The 17,201-nt window shown below is 45.4% G+C and overlaps 1 protein-coding gene across 1 annotated transcript; it reads right to left on the bottom strand.

Annotated features, from left to right (window-relative positions):
• Nucleotides 1-821: 821 nt before the first annotated feature.
• LOC104366059 (solute carrier family 22 member 2-like) lies at nucleotides 822-14,525 on the bottom strand. Its single transcript, XM_033011565.2, has 11 exons — nucleotides 14,115-14,525; nucleotides 12,512-12,615; nucleotides 9,137-9,291; nucleotides 8,145-8,313; nucleotides 7,176-7,290; nucleotides 6,512-6,618; nucleotides 6,131-6,345; nucleotides 4,133-4,241; nucleotides 3,356-3,468; nucleotides 2,287-2,386; nucleotides 822-897 (listed from the first exon to the last, which is right to left on the bottom strand). Exons 1-11 carry the CDS (start codon nucleotides 14,523-14,525, stop codon nucleotides 822-824), a joined length of 1,674 nt encoding a protein of 557 aa, XP_032867456.2.
• Nucleotides 14,526-17,201: the final 2,676 nt, after the last annotated feature.

Below are 17,201 nucleotides of genomic sequence, written 5' to 3'. Positions count from 1 at the left end.
AGACATTTTTAGTTTTATAGCAAGCGGAAGAGAGCGTTTTGTCATGAATTTTCTACTTGTGCCGTATGATTTGCTTCTGCCATATGCCCTGGGGTGCCAGAAGCATGAATGTGTTCAGAAGGCAAATAGAAAAATTTCTGGAAGGATGGTCCATGAGGGACTGAAGCAGAAATGTGGGAAGATGACCTCTGGTTTGGGAAGTCCCCAGGCCACAGACTGTTGGCAGCTGGGGGACTGCAATGGGGAAAAGATCACTACATTGGCCTGGCTTGTCCCCTGTGTGTGAGGTCAAGGTCTGGGCTTGCTACAGCTGCTCTGCCCCCTCTTCTGCCTATCTGCCCCAACAAAGGCAGATCCTGGGCAGAATGGGTCCTTGAGGTGCTGGAGCGCATCCAAAGAAGGGCAATGAAGCTGGTGAAAGGCCTAGAGCACAAGTCTTATGAGGAGCAGCTGAGGGAACTCGGGTTGTTTAGTCTGGAGACATTGAGGCTGAGGGGAGACCTTCTTAATTTCCACAACTACCTGAAAGTAGGTTGTAGCAAGGTGGGTGTCAGTCTCTTCTCTCAAGTAGCAAGTAATAGGGTGGGAGGGAACGGCCTCAAATTGTATTAGGTGAGATTTAGATTGGATATTAGGAAGAATTTCTTCACTGAAAGGGTTTTGGAACAGGCTGCCCAGGGAAGTGGTTGAGTCACCATCCCTGGAGGTATTTAAGACTTGTAGATGTGGTGCTTAGAGACATGGTTTACTGGTGGACTTGGCAGTGTTAGGCTAACAGTTGGACTTGATGATCTTAAACGTCTTTTCTGACATAAAAAATTCTATGATTCTTTCTTGGGGACAGCTTCAGAGGTCAGAACGTGGAGATAAATAGTTTTTTCTTTGCTTCTCTCTTGCCTGTGGAAGGAAAGGGGAAAAGACAAATGATGCTCCTGGTGGCTAACAACACGATACACAAAATAATCATATGCTTACATTCGTTGAAAACTAGGTTTGATGGATGTCTCATCACTGGCAATTTTTCAAATGGAGTTAGATTACTTTGAAGAGCAGCAGAATAAGGGGTATATTTGAGACTTTCTGTGGCCTTGTTGCAACTGCTTGCTGTCTGGAAAGTCTATCACAACAGTAGTATTAGTAAAGTTAACCCTGGCATTTCCTACTGTAAAAACTGTTATTCTAGGTGGTTTCTAAAGTAACATCTGGGTGTGTGGTAGCATGTATAGACTTCGTAACTTTTCCTAGAGGCACCCTCTCCACGTTCTATCCTGTGCTATATTGCCATCCCTTTCTGGTTAGGCTGGGCCCTTTTCCTCCCACATTCAATTTTTCACCAGGCCAAGTATATTTTGGCTCCACATCAACTTCAGCAAATCCAAGCTACTCCTTCAGTGCCTCTGGATCTCTGCCCTCACTCTGTGACCTGCTCCAGCAGGCTGCCAGATGGAGAAAGCACTGAAACCACAGGATATTCCCTGCATAGCTTCCCAAAATTTAAAACCAGACCTCAGCTTTCTTCCCTTTGGGTGTGAACATCTTCAGTGACTTCAGTGGTCCCTTCACTAGCACAGCAACGCATGGGAGGTGAGACCGGGGTGGTGAGCACCCCTGGGCACTTGTGGGGTGCAGCTGGCAGCCACAGACACTTAGATGGGACCTCTAAGTTTTTGGGAGGATGGTGTGGCCTAGGGTTGTGTTCCTCAGCTTTACTTCTCACAGGTACAACAGCCAGCTCGAGTAGGCTTTCAATGTCATTGACCTGCTCGCCTTTCCCACAGGATCTGTGCCTTCGCCTTTCTGCCCCACCATCCCTGGGCAGGTAGAATAGCTGAACGAGCTGCCAAAAGCTCCTGCTCTGGTGCCAAGAGGCTCTCCAGGTCTAAAGCCAGCTTTGGCTGCCAGCGGTAGCCAGCTGTGGCAGGGAGGATGTGCTTCCCTGTGCTGACATGCGTCTCTCAAGGCAGAGAGGCTGCACGTGCTGCCTAAGGAGTCACTGAAGGCCAGATCAGTGCTTTTCAGATGGCCCATGAAACCTCCCTCCACACCGTCTCTTACTGTCTTACTGCCATATAAAGTGTTACTGTATTCTGGACAGATGTGAGGAGAGCCCAGAGCCCCATCTTGCTACCTGGGCATGAGTTACCCACCAGCCATCCATTGTATTTATACATCCATAACAAAACCCAACAGATCCTCGGAGATGTACAATAACTGTTTTTTCTTAGCAGATTTTCTGGATGTAAAGGAGAGTTGCTCTGCTCTGTGGGAGGGACCATAACATCATACCTGTGCAAATTTTCAGCATCTTCAATGGTCTCAGGTAGAGCTTTTCCTTTCATCTCAGGTAGGAGCAAAACCAAGCCGCTGTCAACTAAGACAATCACAGCTGCAAACACAGAACAAGGATCGTAAAGGCAACACAACTGTCATGCCTGAGTTTAATTCCAAGTCACTAATTAATTCTTATTGAGACACAGCTGCCCTGACAATTGAATAAGGACTCATCAAGGTGATAATAAATCTTGGCTTTTTATGTACATCATTATCATGTTTCAGTAATTGCAGATATTTCTGAGGTGCACCTGAGGCCTGGAAACCCCTCCTGTGCCATAGACCCAGAGGTAGTCTGGCTTTCTTGTTTTGTGCACACGGTGCAAAGGAAACAGATTTTGGCTCTGCTGGCATGGGACTGGGGTGACACTAACCAACTGTCATCCCTACTTTTGGCTAGATTAAGACATGTACAAAAGGATGCTACCAGCCCACCTGACCAATGTCACCTTCTGATTAGTTTTAGAGCCTGCTATGACCATACTCGGGGCAGATGGTCCATGTGGGCACACTGATCTGAATATGTGCAGTAGCAGACATTCAAGGCAGCCCTTTTTTTAGGATAGTAGTCTTAACATTAGGGGTGACATGCTGCTTTGCCATCCTAAATTTCTATGGCACACTTGACAGACTGTGCCTCTAAGATGCCAGCAAGAGGTAGAGTGTGACTTTTTTGTAGGGAGACAGGAGGCCATCCTGCTCAGACTTCAGGTCCTTTAACCATGTGCAGTTGAGAGAGGCACAACCCAAAGACGTTCCTCCCTTGAGAATGGCTCAGCAGGAGGAAGTCAAAGCTTGAAAGAGCTGTCCCCAAAACTGTCCCCTCCACTGCAGAAAAGGCTAAGGTGTGGCTTTGGCACAAATTCCAGACATCCAGATGAACAGATATACCAAGCTGTGCCTTACATTTGGACGGATCACACATGTATATACATCTCTCTACGTTTTTTTTAAAAGGCAAGAAATAGATCACCAAAATCATTCACCTAGGCTGTGTCCAAGTGACCCATCTCACAGCTCTTACCAAAGACGACCAGGGGCAGCTTGTGCCAGACCTCTGTTAGTCTGTACACAAGGAAAGGTGTTATGATCCCACCGAGGTCGCACATGGATGAGCAGACGAGGACTCCCAGGTTCCTGTAAAGCAGGAACACACGCGTGTCTCAGCACCCCCATGCCCTGGCAGGACGCACAGCAGCTGTGAGTAAGTCAGCACCCTGCCCAGGGGATTTGCAGGTGATGGAAAGAAGGATTAGCCAAGAGCCTCATGGAGAAAAAGGCAGATAACACCCTCATCCTGGGGCTTAGAAAGGCCTGGCCCCTATCGTGGTGAACATATTCAAAAGACAGCACAGGCAGAGCATTATCCTGTGGAGAAATACTGCAAGATGAAATGGGCAAGAGTTAGACAAGGCAAGACATTAAGATTAGCCCTATGTTGGAGGAGAGATGTTAATGAACATTGGACTACTCCTCATTCACTGAACTGCACTGGAAGGGGAGCCTGGAGGGTGTTTGGGAAGGTTTCTCACATATCCTCTCAGAAACCTGCTGCCTCAGTGCTGGGCTTGGAAGCAGGGAAGGGGCTTTGGTGAGGGAAGGTGTTGGGTTTCTGCTGCATCACCCAGCAGCTCTCCTCCCCCATTGCAAAGTGTATTTTATACAAACAAATTCATTTTCCAGGGCAGCGCATGAGCCCCAGGCTCCTCAGCTGCATCTACAGCCCTGAGCTGGCCTCCTGCGGTCTCTTCCAGAGAAACAGCCAGTGCTTTTACCAGCTAACAGAAGATGGTGCACTTACCTGAGAAATGTTGGATACAGCTCAGGATTTACCACGCAAATAATTTCGTAGCACATGGTAATTCCCATCCTGCCCAGGCAAGCTGCAGTCATTTTAAGCCAATAAAGAGCTGGAAAGTCATGGTGCACATTAAGGTCAGAATACAAAACTACAGGATTTTTCTGCTCTCGACGTAAAACAGCATTAAAATTCAATGTAAGGAAACAGTCAGTTTGTTGTCATGAAAGGTCAAGAGGACAGCACATGATGATGTTCTGTTTCATTCAATATAGAATTTATAATGCAATTGTCTTGTGATTCACACAAATAACCATGACTTGAGACTTTGCTAGGTTGCTGTCACAGAGAGGAAAATTCAATGATACGAAGTAGTTTGGGTTATCTAGTGCATTAACCAAAAGCTTATGCAAGTCCCCATTTCTCGCTTGCAATAAAACTAAACAGAGGGCAGCTATATTGTTTGCTAGTTGAAATTTGCTTGTCAGCAATATACTCTACTTTTGCACAGAGGCTTCTTATGGCTTTCAGGCTGGGACAAGTTTGTGTTGCCCCCCATCTCTCAGTATGTGCTCTACAATTGCTTTCGCATCTGCATTCACTAATATCTGCTGCAAATAAAGGAAAATCCCAGCCCTGCGCGTAGAGTCAGTCCAGGACACCTCTGGGTGCCATGTGGGCTTTTAGATCCTAAACTGACCTTGGATCATGGCTTCAGCTGTTTCAGCTATTAGCACACACGGAGCATTGAGTTCCTCCCCCGTTTCACCATCCAAGTGGCGCATCAAGCCCAGGGTGATATTTTACTGCCAGTGAGACCTGCCAACAGAACCTCTCTGGACCTGAGACACCAGCCACTGCTACATGTGGTTTGCAGCAACTGCAGCTGTGGGAGTCTGGAGCCATCCCTGTCTCCTTGACGGGGCTCTACCTGCCCCGCTGTCCCCTCAGAGCTGGCCTGGGTGAAAAACTTTGGGCTTTGGGCTATGGGCTTTGAAGGTGGCTCAGCTCAGTGCTGGTGGTGCTGACGCAGAGCAAGCGTGGATGGCTGGGGGGAAGGTTGGTGGGTGCTGCCACCAAGCCTGGTGGGGTGTTAAACCACAGGCTGATCTGGGCGGGCAGCAGCATCTTCTCTGTCTGTGCCTGTCCCCGGTGCGAGGTGCTCACCCGGGCACCGCCGCTCCCCCTGCCCTGGCACAGGCGGCAGCTGGGGGGCCATGGGACTCCCACCCCTGTGCTCCCCAGCAAAGCCCAGCGGTCTCTTGCATAGCCCCTGCACTCCCCAGTCGCTTGTTAAAATGAGTTTCCATTGTCTGGACACTTTAGGTTTTCTGCTGATGACATTTTTCCATAACATTTTGTGGTTTTGTCCTTGCCCCCCTCCCTGTGAACAGACAGTTGTTTGGCGCTGTTATGTCTGTGGTTTCAGTCTAGTTGTATTCCATAAAGAAAAAGGAATGTTTCATTTGGTGGCCATTAAGGGGGACATTGCTTTGAGACTATGGCCCTTGAGAAAAATGGTTAGCTAAACAAAAGCCAAGTGCCTGTCACCGTGGTTGCTCAACATCCTACATTCATGGCAGCAACACTGTTGATGTGTAGATGCAGGAAGCGCTTACTGTACCCAGATGGTGTTTAAGTGTGCGCACGTGCCTATACATTTTTCCTTTTCAGAAACAGAAAACATGGTGATTTTCAGATGAAACCCCTGAATTGTGCATTCAAGTCCAGATTTTAGGCCAGAAAAAAATTGTGGACTTAACATGACATGTGTCATGATCTAGCACCCACAGACTTGCCATCTGATTTGATGTAATTTTGGAAATTTAATTCACCCCATTTCTCCAGCCTTTCATTAGTTGGTATAAATGCTGATGGTGGGACATACATTAGCTTTTATGGGACGTGGGCCAAGTTACCAAGGATTGTTTACCATTTTCCAGGGCAATAGCTAAAAGACAGGGAGAGAATTCATTGGCAGAGGAGGTTGGCATGACTTACTGTCTGGGACTAATGCCGTAACAAGGCAAGCACCACCTGCCATTGCATTTGCAGTAGCCCAGGGGTAGCGACGGCCAATGCGATCCAGAGTTAGCATGAGGATGAAGGCAGCTGGGAACTCAACAAGTGCAGAATAGAGGAAATCCAGATACAGGTTCCCAGAGGCTATTCCCATGTACATGATGAGCCCCTGGTAGAGGACGGAGCTCGTGAACCTGGGCAGAGAACAGGGTGCAAATGAAGCCAAGCCCTTTGGGAGAGAATTTATGTAAAGAATAGAGATTTCTACCTGGTCAGGAGCAAAATAGGCTTAAATCAGTGATGATTATTTAGGACACTGACTCACACACTTCCATTTGGTCTGCAAAAGCCTTTCCTTACCAACTGTACATCAAAATAAATGTGTGTTTTCTGATCTGAGGTGTCCTGATCAGGTCTAGAAATGAAGGCTTCAGCTTTTCTCCATCTTCATTTTCAGAGTTGAGATTCTGGGGGCACAAGCAACAGGAGGACAAGAGATTACAGTGGGCAGGGGAGAGGGTGGTAAGCACTGCAATGAATATTTTCCTCTGGAATAATGTGAGGATGAGGGTTTTAATTTGCCAGTTAAGTAACTGAGGGCAAAATCACTTCTCCATAGTGTATTGGGGGAAAGAAACATGAAAAATTATATAGACAGTCTTCATATCTCTGCAGCCATGTGTATGAGGCTGTTGCATGGCATGAAGCAGCATTTTAAAAAAAAATGAGTAAGGATGTTCTGGAATTTTCAGTCATCAGATTTGGTGAGTTTACTGTTGACTGGTACTACTTAAAGGAAGAATTTTTCTTGTCTGCTGACTACTCTTGCAATCCTCTTTTCCCAAATATCCTCTGCAAGGGTCCTAGGCAGTCAAAGAGAAGAAAACTCACTTGCCTTTCCTTTAGGGAACTGCAGTGCTTTTGGTCACCAAGCTGCTCCCTATTCTAAACCCAAAACAATCCTAAACTCATAACATTATTTGCCCTGAAGTTTGCATATATGCACCAAATGCAGTGCAGTCACCTGGAAAGAGAGAGGTAGACTCTTCTTATTTCCCTTGGCAATGTGCTTAATAGCTTCCATAGCTTTGTCGTTTTGCCTTTGAGATATGAGCCACCTGGGGGACTCAAGCAGACACCTGCAACACATACAAGCGTGACAGCTGTGGGGAAGGAAAATGCACATTACTGGTACACAGAAAATGAAATTGGAACTGAGTTTCTCAGGCTAGGATCCTATGGTGTATTGAATATCCAGGGCTGGTATTGATCTCAGTGGTAGCTGTGTCTGTCACTGATTGCACTCTGATTTGTGCTCCTCTTGAATGACAACACAGACTGATTTATCAGTTTTATCTCTTTTTTTAAAGCTAAAATCAGTTTATTATAGTGTGGAAACATTAGTCTCAGATAAACGCTGTTGATGTGGTTTAGCAGTGGCTAATAGTCTGTGGATATAAAGAAGAACAGCTGTAAACCTGATACTTCATCTTCTCCATGTTAAAAATAAACATTCAGAAAAAAACACCAAACAAAAAAACCCTCCCAAATCTGTTCCCTGATCTGGTTATGGAATTTTCTAAGGAACATTTTCACTCATTTTTTTTTGCATATAGTCATCAAAAGTCTGTTGATTACACTAAAAAAAAAAAAAAAGAAAAGGCAGTTTTAATCAATGATTTGAAAAACTCACTTCTCACAGTAGCTCGAGTACTGTTCAAGAAATAAAGACTTATGAGTTTGTGATGGGTAGCAATGATTCCAAACATGGAAATATTAAGACATTGTAGGTAATCCCTTGCTCTTAGGTGATTTGGACTAAACCCCTGGGCAGGGGGAACAGAACAACAGAAAAATGCCAGATTCAATCCAATGTCATCTTAGAAAACCTACGTGTAGCACTACAGCCAATCCCTACAGAGAAGCCCCAACTCCCAGTTACAATCTCCTGCTCTTCTTGGTGCTGCTAGGAGGTGTAAGAGCAGGCACTTACCAGTAGTAGAGCAGGAAGAAGAAATTGGGCAGTGTGACTGTGAGCTGCAGCCACCTCCAGTTAGGAAGCATGTAAGCCAAGGCGGTGAGGACAAGGAGTCCCAGGCTGAAGGCAAGCTGGTAAGTGATGCCCACAGTCCTCCGGTAGTTTGAGCCAACAAATTCTGCAACTGTAAAGACAAGTTGCATGAGTAAAAATAAATTGGTGTAGAGAGCTGAGAGGGTGTAATTCCTGCCCGCTAAAACCACGTGGAGCCCCTGTGCATAGCTGTGCCCTTGTGGTGTGCTGTGCAGGTGTGGATTTGGATGGGAAAGCAGAGCAGATCTGGGTCCCCCGTGTAAATCACAGGCCAGGTCCTGACCTTTCCACCTCTGCTGCTCAGCTGGGGCCTTCATCCCTGCCTTCAAGGGTGCCACACCTTCACCCATTAACACAGAGCAAATGTTGCTTTCTTCCTCCCACTCCTTCTAGCTAAGAACTAAATGGGAAAATAAAATAGACAGCTGGAACTTGCTTGCCTCCATCTCCCTCTTCCTGTATGGCTTGGGAACAGAGCCTCCCTACCCACCAAGCATGTGAAACAGCACAGCAAATATCATTTTGGTACCAAGGCTGTGAAACACAAGTGTTATCTCTCATAGCACCACTTCCTGCCTTTACTGGAAAAGTGTCATACATCTTCACAGTGTTTTCAATTAGTTCTTGTCTCTATGCCTCATCCTTCATTTTGGCACCTGTCTCTCCAGGTATGAATGCTCTCTAGTTTTCAAAGCTGCCTCCTAATTATTACATTTATATCTATGAGCTGGTGCAAACTTGGGTCATAAACACCTGCATTTAAGCAAAGAGGTGCAGTTTGGCAGTGAATAACAGTCTCAGCGTCTGCTCTGGTTACACACAGTTCCTCAAAAATCGGATGGCACAAGTGGGGTCAGCCCTGCTGCTAAGCAGGGGGTTCCTGCCCAGAATGTGTAATTGCAAGCTGCCGTAACTGAGGACGTAGCCCGTCAGCCAGCCCCCCTTGCTGACCAGTCCCTGTATCAGGCGGAAGATCACTGTCCAGGTGTAGCTCGGCGCAAAGGCCATGAGAACCCCTGAGACTGCATTGGTGAGGACTGTGACCAGGAGGCAGAGTTTGCGGCCAAACCTGCAGAGGGAAAGAAAAAGAAGAGAAGAAAGAGGCTCAGCTGCTGGCAGAGTGGGTTGGCAAACCTAAGGGTTTGAAGAGCCTGGAGATGGTCTCTGTCCTGTGCTTTCAGGTCATTGCTCACTTCTGGTTAATGACTTAGCTAATGACTTCAAGAAATGCTCTGATATGGCTCTTCAGCCCATCTTTCAAAGCTGCAATAGCTTTTTAATGGGGATTTTGTTCAATAACTGTGATCTTTATCTCTTCTCTCATCAACCTTGGCTGACTATTGAGCACTTCTTGAGGAGGGTTTTGTACATCCCTGTTATTTGTCATTCCCTGTATCATCATGACTCACTGATAGTCAAAAATAAATTGTTTCCAATGGAAATGAGCATACCGGAACACTGGAAAGGCATTTGTTTTCTAGCTGACAGATATATAATCAGTTAGAAGTATGACTTATAAAAACCATTACATTAGTCAATGTCCACTAACAAAAAATAGAATGATAATAAATGCCAGCCAAAATAAATGTCTTTGATTCTCCACAATAACATCAGCAGATCCCATCACTCAAACTCTTCTCCTGTCACAAACCTGACATATGGACATTTTTGACTTGCCTTAAAGTCCAGCCCAAAAGAGCCTCACCAGACCATGACAGGAGCCCTCTCCCACAGAGCTCCTTTCCCAGTGCCACAGCTTTGAATGGCAGACGTGTAATGCTGAATGTTAGCATTGACCTTGGGAGCTCTTTAGGGGCACAGAGGTGCCACTTCCAAGACACCTATCACTCTTGAATGTCAAAGTCAGCACCTGGATGTATGCCCAGAAACTGATCATTTAAATGAGTAGGTCTAACCCCTCAGAGAGAAGCACAGTTGGAAAGAGCTTATGAAACCTCCCCTGAAGCGCCTGAAACATTTGTAGGAGTTGTCCCGAGTACAGCAGGTTGCTGCAATCTCATGCACAGGAAAACTAGCACTCCAGCTGCACTCAGGCTATCTGACGAGTAGAGGATGGATATCTTAAATACAGGAAACACAGAATCCATGGGCCTTTGCCCCATTCCCTCTACTAATTTTGAGGCTTCTGGATTAGTTTTTTTCCCTAAGTGCAACACACTCTGTGTATGGGAATTTGTACTGCTCTTGGGTGCCTGCAGTGCAGGGATTGCAGTGAACTGGAGCAGGAGGGCAGTGAGCAGAGCAATAGAAAATATCTCGACACTATGACATGTATGTGTTTTATCTTAGCAGCAGTGATATCCTACTCCCTCATGTCTTTTCATGCTTTTGCTTGATAATACGCCTTGGTAAAAAGATCCTTCGGTATTTTGACACACAGAGAGAGCATTTCAGATATAAATGGCTGGGGGTTTGGAAGCTCTGGTTTCTATTGGCTTGCACAGCCATATTCTGCCAAGAAATGCCTTTGCTAGTGAACATGATTGCTTAATCCATCTCTGTGCTGAAAAGGTGATCTGAAGAGTAATGTCTGTGATGGTCACAGGATCTGCTCACTTCTGTTTCATGTCCTGTCATGCCTGGATGAGCAGCTGCTACATATCCCATCCTTTTCTCCCGTAAGTTGTCCATTGTTATCCAAGAGTCAGTTCTGGGAAAAAGGACAGAATACTTTCAAATTCACTGGAAGACTGGCCAGAAAACAAGAGTTTGGGTTTAAGGGAAAAAGAGGGTAGGAGTCTAACATATGCTTCCAATGCAAAAAAAAGAAACCAAGATCTTTCAAAATGCATGTGAAGAAAAGCAAAAATTGGCATAAGTGTGTCACCCTTTGTCCTTCAAATCAAACAGGGTAGTCCAGTCCAGGACTGAAGCCTGAATGTAAGATCTTTGTGGTACTTCTGTAGCCATTTGATGTCTTTTACCTGAGAGAGCCTTTTGCCAAAGGTGTAGCCACACATGAGATGTGGTCAGAAAGAGTTACTTTGATAAATCACTACCTTCTGATGAAAAATCTGTTTAAACAGAAGGCTTAAAACCCCCCGTGATCTGGTTCGCTGTCAGTGAGATTTACTGAGGACTGGAAACCATTTTGATTTACTAAGGACTGGAAAGTGGTCTGTCCAATCTGTGCATAGGTGAGCTCCTTCACAAGCAGCTTTTTCCATGTGGAGGGGCAGGCTGGGCTTAGCTAGGACTGTGGTAGCCACTTTCCCCACAAAGGTGGTGTGCACAACCTAACTGATGATGTGTTTGCCTGTAATGAAACATGGGAGTGAGGACCAGTGAGACAAACACAGTCCCATCTTTATTTTGTGACACTGCAGAAGTACTAGCAGGATGGCCGTGCCCCTTCCAATAGCTCTTCCTCCTTGGAGGAGGAGGAAAACGAAAAGAAGGGAACAGTGGCAATATCTGTCCAACAGATGATTTTGGGGTTTGGTCAACATGGGAGGAAAAGGCTATTGCTCATTTTGCTCTCCTGTGTTTTGAGAACACAAAGAAAAAAAAAACATTTCTCCAAGACAGACTGACTCTACAGAAAGATTGTTTACCCTGTGCTACCTTCACCTCTTCAAATTCCAGTCTCAGCCTTTCTTGTCATTTTATAGAAAAAATTGGTAAACATGCACAGGAAGGTCAGCTACAAAGCATTCAATTTGTTCAGAGTGTAATCTAAAAAAACCCCCACTGGGCAGATATATGGCATGATGACATTTGTGATGGAAAAGAGGAGATGAGGGATGATAAGGTTTAGATTGGCCTACATATAGAGCCAACAGAGAAAAAGGGGTATCAAAGACAATTTAGGAAGGACCAACTTTTATTTCTGTATCTGTATTTATGGCCATCTGGATACTGTTAAAACTAATGTGAAACAAATTTACCACAAACATGGGCAAATAGTTCTTGGTGTATGAGTTAAAATTTAATCTCAAACTCTGAGCTTGCGTTGCAGTTTGCCAATGTGAAAGAAAACAAATTCTATTCACTTATGAATGTGCAAATTCCCCATGGAGCTGCCATGAGGCTGTAAAAGTGGAGCAACACCATGGCATTTCCATGGATTCCTGGGTCACAACAGCCTTTGAAATCAGGGGTTTAGGAACCATCATGAACCCTTTGGTAAGTGACACATGGGCCTTTTGAATCAAGTTTTAGCTGTATTTATTTCCTCTTTGAATCATGAATGTTGTTCAGCACATGCAGAAAGCAGATAGATAACCAGAGAAAGCAGTTCATCTCACACTTGTCTATATAACACATACCTATCTGCTATGTAGCCAATGCTCATGGAGCCAATAAAAAACCCAACGTTCACACATGACTGGAAGAGGTCCAGCTTCCAGGAGTCCTCACATACGAGGTTAAACTGCAAAGGCAACCACAGTTAGAATCATGGGAGCATTCAACACAAACCGTGGCTGTTCAAGGAGGAAGGAAACCAATGACACTCAACTAGAAAACAAGCTCCAGTTAAACTGACATCTGTAATACATCTTGTCTGGATTTTCTCAAACCTTGTGGAAAAGTTACACCCTGGAAAATGATTGCACAACGACACATAAGGAGAGTGAGAAAGGGAGAGAAACTTTGAACAAACAAATTAAAACATTTAGAAAAACCTCACTCTCTCCTCCCAACCCAGCTGCTTGAAAATTGGAGGGCACTTGGAGCATTGTTTCCTTCTCAAATGTCAAGGCCTGTCTCTAACCGTGTATTATCTCACTGCATGAAAGCAGCGCTGGGCGTGAGAGGTGGCAGGGCTGCCATGAGCCCTGCTGGAGGGGACCCAAGAGATGGCTGTCCTGCACCTCATTAGCACTGGTAAAATGCCCAGGATTTGGTTGACTTTTCTATGCAGTGAACCAGTACACTGTAACTTGCTTTTCATTTACAATTAACAGGTTACCAACGCGCACCCAGCAAGAGGAGGAGGAGGGCAAAGTGGCGATAACTTATCTACAGCTGGTAGATTCATTCAGGTATAACTAGACTTCAGCCCAGAAAGAAGCATGAATGTCTTTGGCTGCTTATTTAATCTCTTTCTAACCCAGACAAGTTTTCTGGGGCCACACCAAACAGCCCAGATCAGTTTTCCTGGCTCGGCTGATGCGGAGGATGGCTGGGAGTGCTCTTCTCTGCCCCAACCCATCTGTCCCAAGGGAAAGTGAGGTGGAGTTGTTTTTATAATGATTATGATAGTGAAGCAAAGGAATATGAATACCCTGCCCATGAAAGCTGTGAAATATCTAGTGTCATAGTCTTTTAGAAATCTGTTACAGAAACATGTTTGGCATGGTTTAGGTATAGTTAATGTAGACTTGGGACTGAAGGCGAAGACATCTCTCCTGAGGTCCTTCCTATGCTTCAGGTGTCTACATGGCTTTTAGACTGTTAGTACTGGTTTGTACCATTCTTCACTTCCTAAACTATCTGGTTTAGATAGTGTAAGTTGGAAGAAAAGAATGCTGCTGCTGCTAACTCATTATCTGACAAATTTAACCCCGTCTTCTACTTCTTGTTCACTGTACATAAGTATCTGTTTGGATCATCATCCAAATGTGCAATTCCTCAATTTGAGATATGGGCTGCTACCCTCAATTTGGTGACTGAAATACTGAATTATGAGAATCGCCGTTGTCTGGTTGATGACAAGTTTGCAGTATTATCCTCCAAAAGGATAAGCAATAATTTCCCATTATTTATCAATATAAATCTTTGCTCTAAGTCCCCAGTGAGTCCTGATATTCACTGCTTATTAGCAGTGAGGGTCAGGCTGTGAACCAAAAGCAAACTTTACCAATACAGTATCTCTGAGCTTCAAGGTGTGCAGGCAAGAGTGATTTTGCTGGACAAACCGCATCTTACCTCAGTCACGAGAGAGGTCCCTGGGGAGTCGTAGACCCAGCCATCAAGGCAGGGACCGAGGGGCACAGCGCTCTGGTTGCCCACGAGGCTGCCGAGGGGGTCGGTGCAACTGACACCCGTCGTGTTCCAGTCCACCTCGTACCTCCTGCAGCGGCTGCCGAAACCGGCCCCATGGCCGTCCCACTCGGGAACCGTGTGATTCAGCTGCTCCTCCAGGCTCCAGCCACAGCGCTGGCCCAGCTCAGCCACGCCGGGACTGAAGCAGCGATGCTCGGGGATGAACCCGAAGAAGACGACACCCACGTACACCGGGGTGAAGGCAGCAGAAAGCAGGCATAAGACAAAGAGGGCACGTTTCTGAAAGAAGTCAAATTCTCCAATCTGCTCTAAAATGTCATCCAGGGTTGGCATCTTTGTATATTGCAATCCATTAAAATATCTAACTCAGCTGAATTCCAGGGCTTTGCCTTTCACTGCATGCTTAAATAACAGCTGAAGCATTTGCTCAAAACTCACAAACAAATAATTAATTAACTTTGTCAATTGTCAAGCCATGCATCACAACCTTTGTTTCTCAAATGCCATTTCTAAACAAACTTTGGCTCTCTTGTTTCGGCCTCTATGACACGTTTGAAATATGAGAGCTGATGTCTTATATTATGGCCCTTTCAGTCTGTCATTGAGAGTCTTTCAGTGCACAGTATTGGGTAAGCGATAATTCCTTTGTCCAGTATTTTCAGAGACGATAAATATTATGAAAGCAGGCTTGTCCCCTTCCTCATATATACACAACTGAAGAACTCATACTCAGAATTACACTGGATATAGATGACTGCTTGCATACTGCATTGGGGGTGTAGAAGACAACACAGAGAGGACACAACAGGGCAGATTTCTTTTAGGCATCTCATAGCTAAAGAATAATGTTGTGCCCCAAATAGGAAGCAGACAAGACGCCACAGTACAAATTGACACTTCCCCAGGCCGAGCTTGTAGGGGTTCACACATGGTTACTCCACACCTGAGGAGCAGCTGAGAGTGACCCCAAGACCTGTCACCATCCCTCGTGTGCCCACCCTGCCTTCTGCCTCCTGCCCTGCGCTCTGGGGAGGCAGTGGGCAGAGGCTGCTGTACAGCCCTGTCTCACGAACACTTTACAGGTATTTCATGTGAATTTATTAGACAATGCTATTGCGTAAATGTGTGCTTAAGCAATGGAGACGTCCTCAGCCTCTTTCAGTGAGGAGGATGATTTATGTTGTGTTCCCACAGCTGTGGTTGCATAAGGTCCTTTCATGTGGTTCCCCATTTGCCTGCCCTGTAAACTATTAGCTTCTGTCAAACGTTGTAAGCAATGATGGAGGACTGGAAGAGGTTCACTGCAGCTGAACATCAAAAGTGTGGATTTGGTCAAAAAACATCTATGGGGAAAGATTTCTGGCTGAAAATTTTCTGCAAACAGGTTCTGCAGACAGGTTTTATTACCTCCTCATTCTAAACCAGACTGTAATTCATGCTTTTGCCAAGATAGTTTGGACCAGATGATCCTCGAGGTCCTTTCCAACCTGGTATTCTATGATTCTATGACTGTAGCATGTTTAGTGCTTCTGAAGGGAATCCCTGAGCAGGCTGATCTCACTTAGTTAATTTCCTCTTGAGGAGCATTTGGTGACCTCTCTGAGTTTTATGAAGCACAAAACTCAACTGTGAACCTTGGAGGAAAACAGAAGTGAAAAGTAACATGATATTTTAAAGGGCTATTAATAAGAAGCCCTGTTGAGATACAACAACCAGCATACCTAGGAACTGTCATGAATCACAAATGAGAGTGCTACTTTACAAGAAATATCTTTCACAGCTAAGTAAAGACCAGACTTTTGATCACTTACAACTAAACTGTTCACCTATCTCTGTTCTGGTCTGGTTTACCTCAGAAAACCTGGGTCAGCCAAAACTGTATTAAATGCAACAAGAAGTGCATAAAGGATCCTGGAAATCTGCTTTACTCCCTTTCCTGATTCTGTCTAGTGTAGTGTCATGCTGGGGACAGTGAGAAGGAAGATCAAGGCAAGTATTGTGTTCATCTGCCAGTTATTTTGGCAGAAGGTTGTATCTCTGCTTTTGAGGCAGTTTGATGTTATTTCTTTTGGAAAAACTCCAGTGTCACTTGGGTTATTCTCTTGTATTACCAGTAAGCAAAGTATTGTCCTACAACGGGAGTGACCACTGAATAGCTTCACACATTGCATTATGTCCAGAGGTTTTTGTTATTGACATCTGAGCTGCCCTCTAATATCCTGACAAGACTCCCTCCTGTGTATGGTGACAGCAGTCTTAGGGGAACTGGGCAGTCCACCCCACCAACACAAGGGCATGTGACTCTTGTCACCTGGACACACCTGAGTGCGCTCGTGTGATCTCTTTAAGATGTTTTGCAGCAGGGTTTTTTTCCATTTCGCCAGGGACAGAGCAGGGAGTAAGCCTGTGTGCAGTTCTGCTGGTGGATCTGAGCACAGGTGAACAGAGGCAGCGTGACGCCTTGCCAGGGTGACACTTGGGCTGAGAAACTAAATGGGACTTTGTATAGGCTCAAGTACTGTCTCATATCCACACTGCTTAATCTTTACTACCCTTGTACTGTTTTGCTTGACTCCTGTTAGCACAGTCCTCACAACATCCTGGCAGGTTTGGGGTGGTGGTGCTGGACAGGCTGTATGGCAGGGGGGAGAAGATCACCCTGACTGGGGATAGTGTCTACAGATGTAAGCCGTGCCATGACCCATGCCTTCAGCAGTAGAAAACGGGCCCGCCCATTTTATTTATTAGCACAGACGCAACATGACGTCTGTCAGCATATAACGTGTAAGGCAGCCAGAGGAGCAAAGTGAACAAAGCTATGGCAGCTCTGTTAGCAGAGGGCATCTGTGCCTCTGACAGAAGACCAATATTATCCTGCAGTGGCAGGTTTGTGAAACAGTGTCAGATGTGACAGGTTTACTGTGTATAATCATTAATCCCTTCAGTTTACTGTAGTGAAGCATTACCATGCCTGCTCTAAATCATGTCAGCCTTCCAAAAGCTGGGGTG

Source organism: Tyto alba, unplaced genomic scaffold, assembly GCF_018691265.1.
Source record: "Tyto alba isolate M040663 unplaced genomic scaffold, T.alba_DEE_v4.0 Super-Scaffold_22, whole genome shotgun sequence".
NCBI classification, from domain to species: Eukaryota; Metazoa; Chordata; class Aves; order Strigiformes; family Tytonidae; genus Tyto; species Tyto alba.
This window is presented reverse-complemented; position numbering and strand designations above follow the sequence as displayed.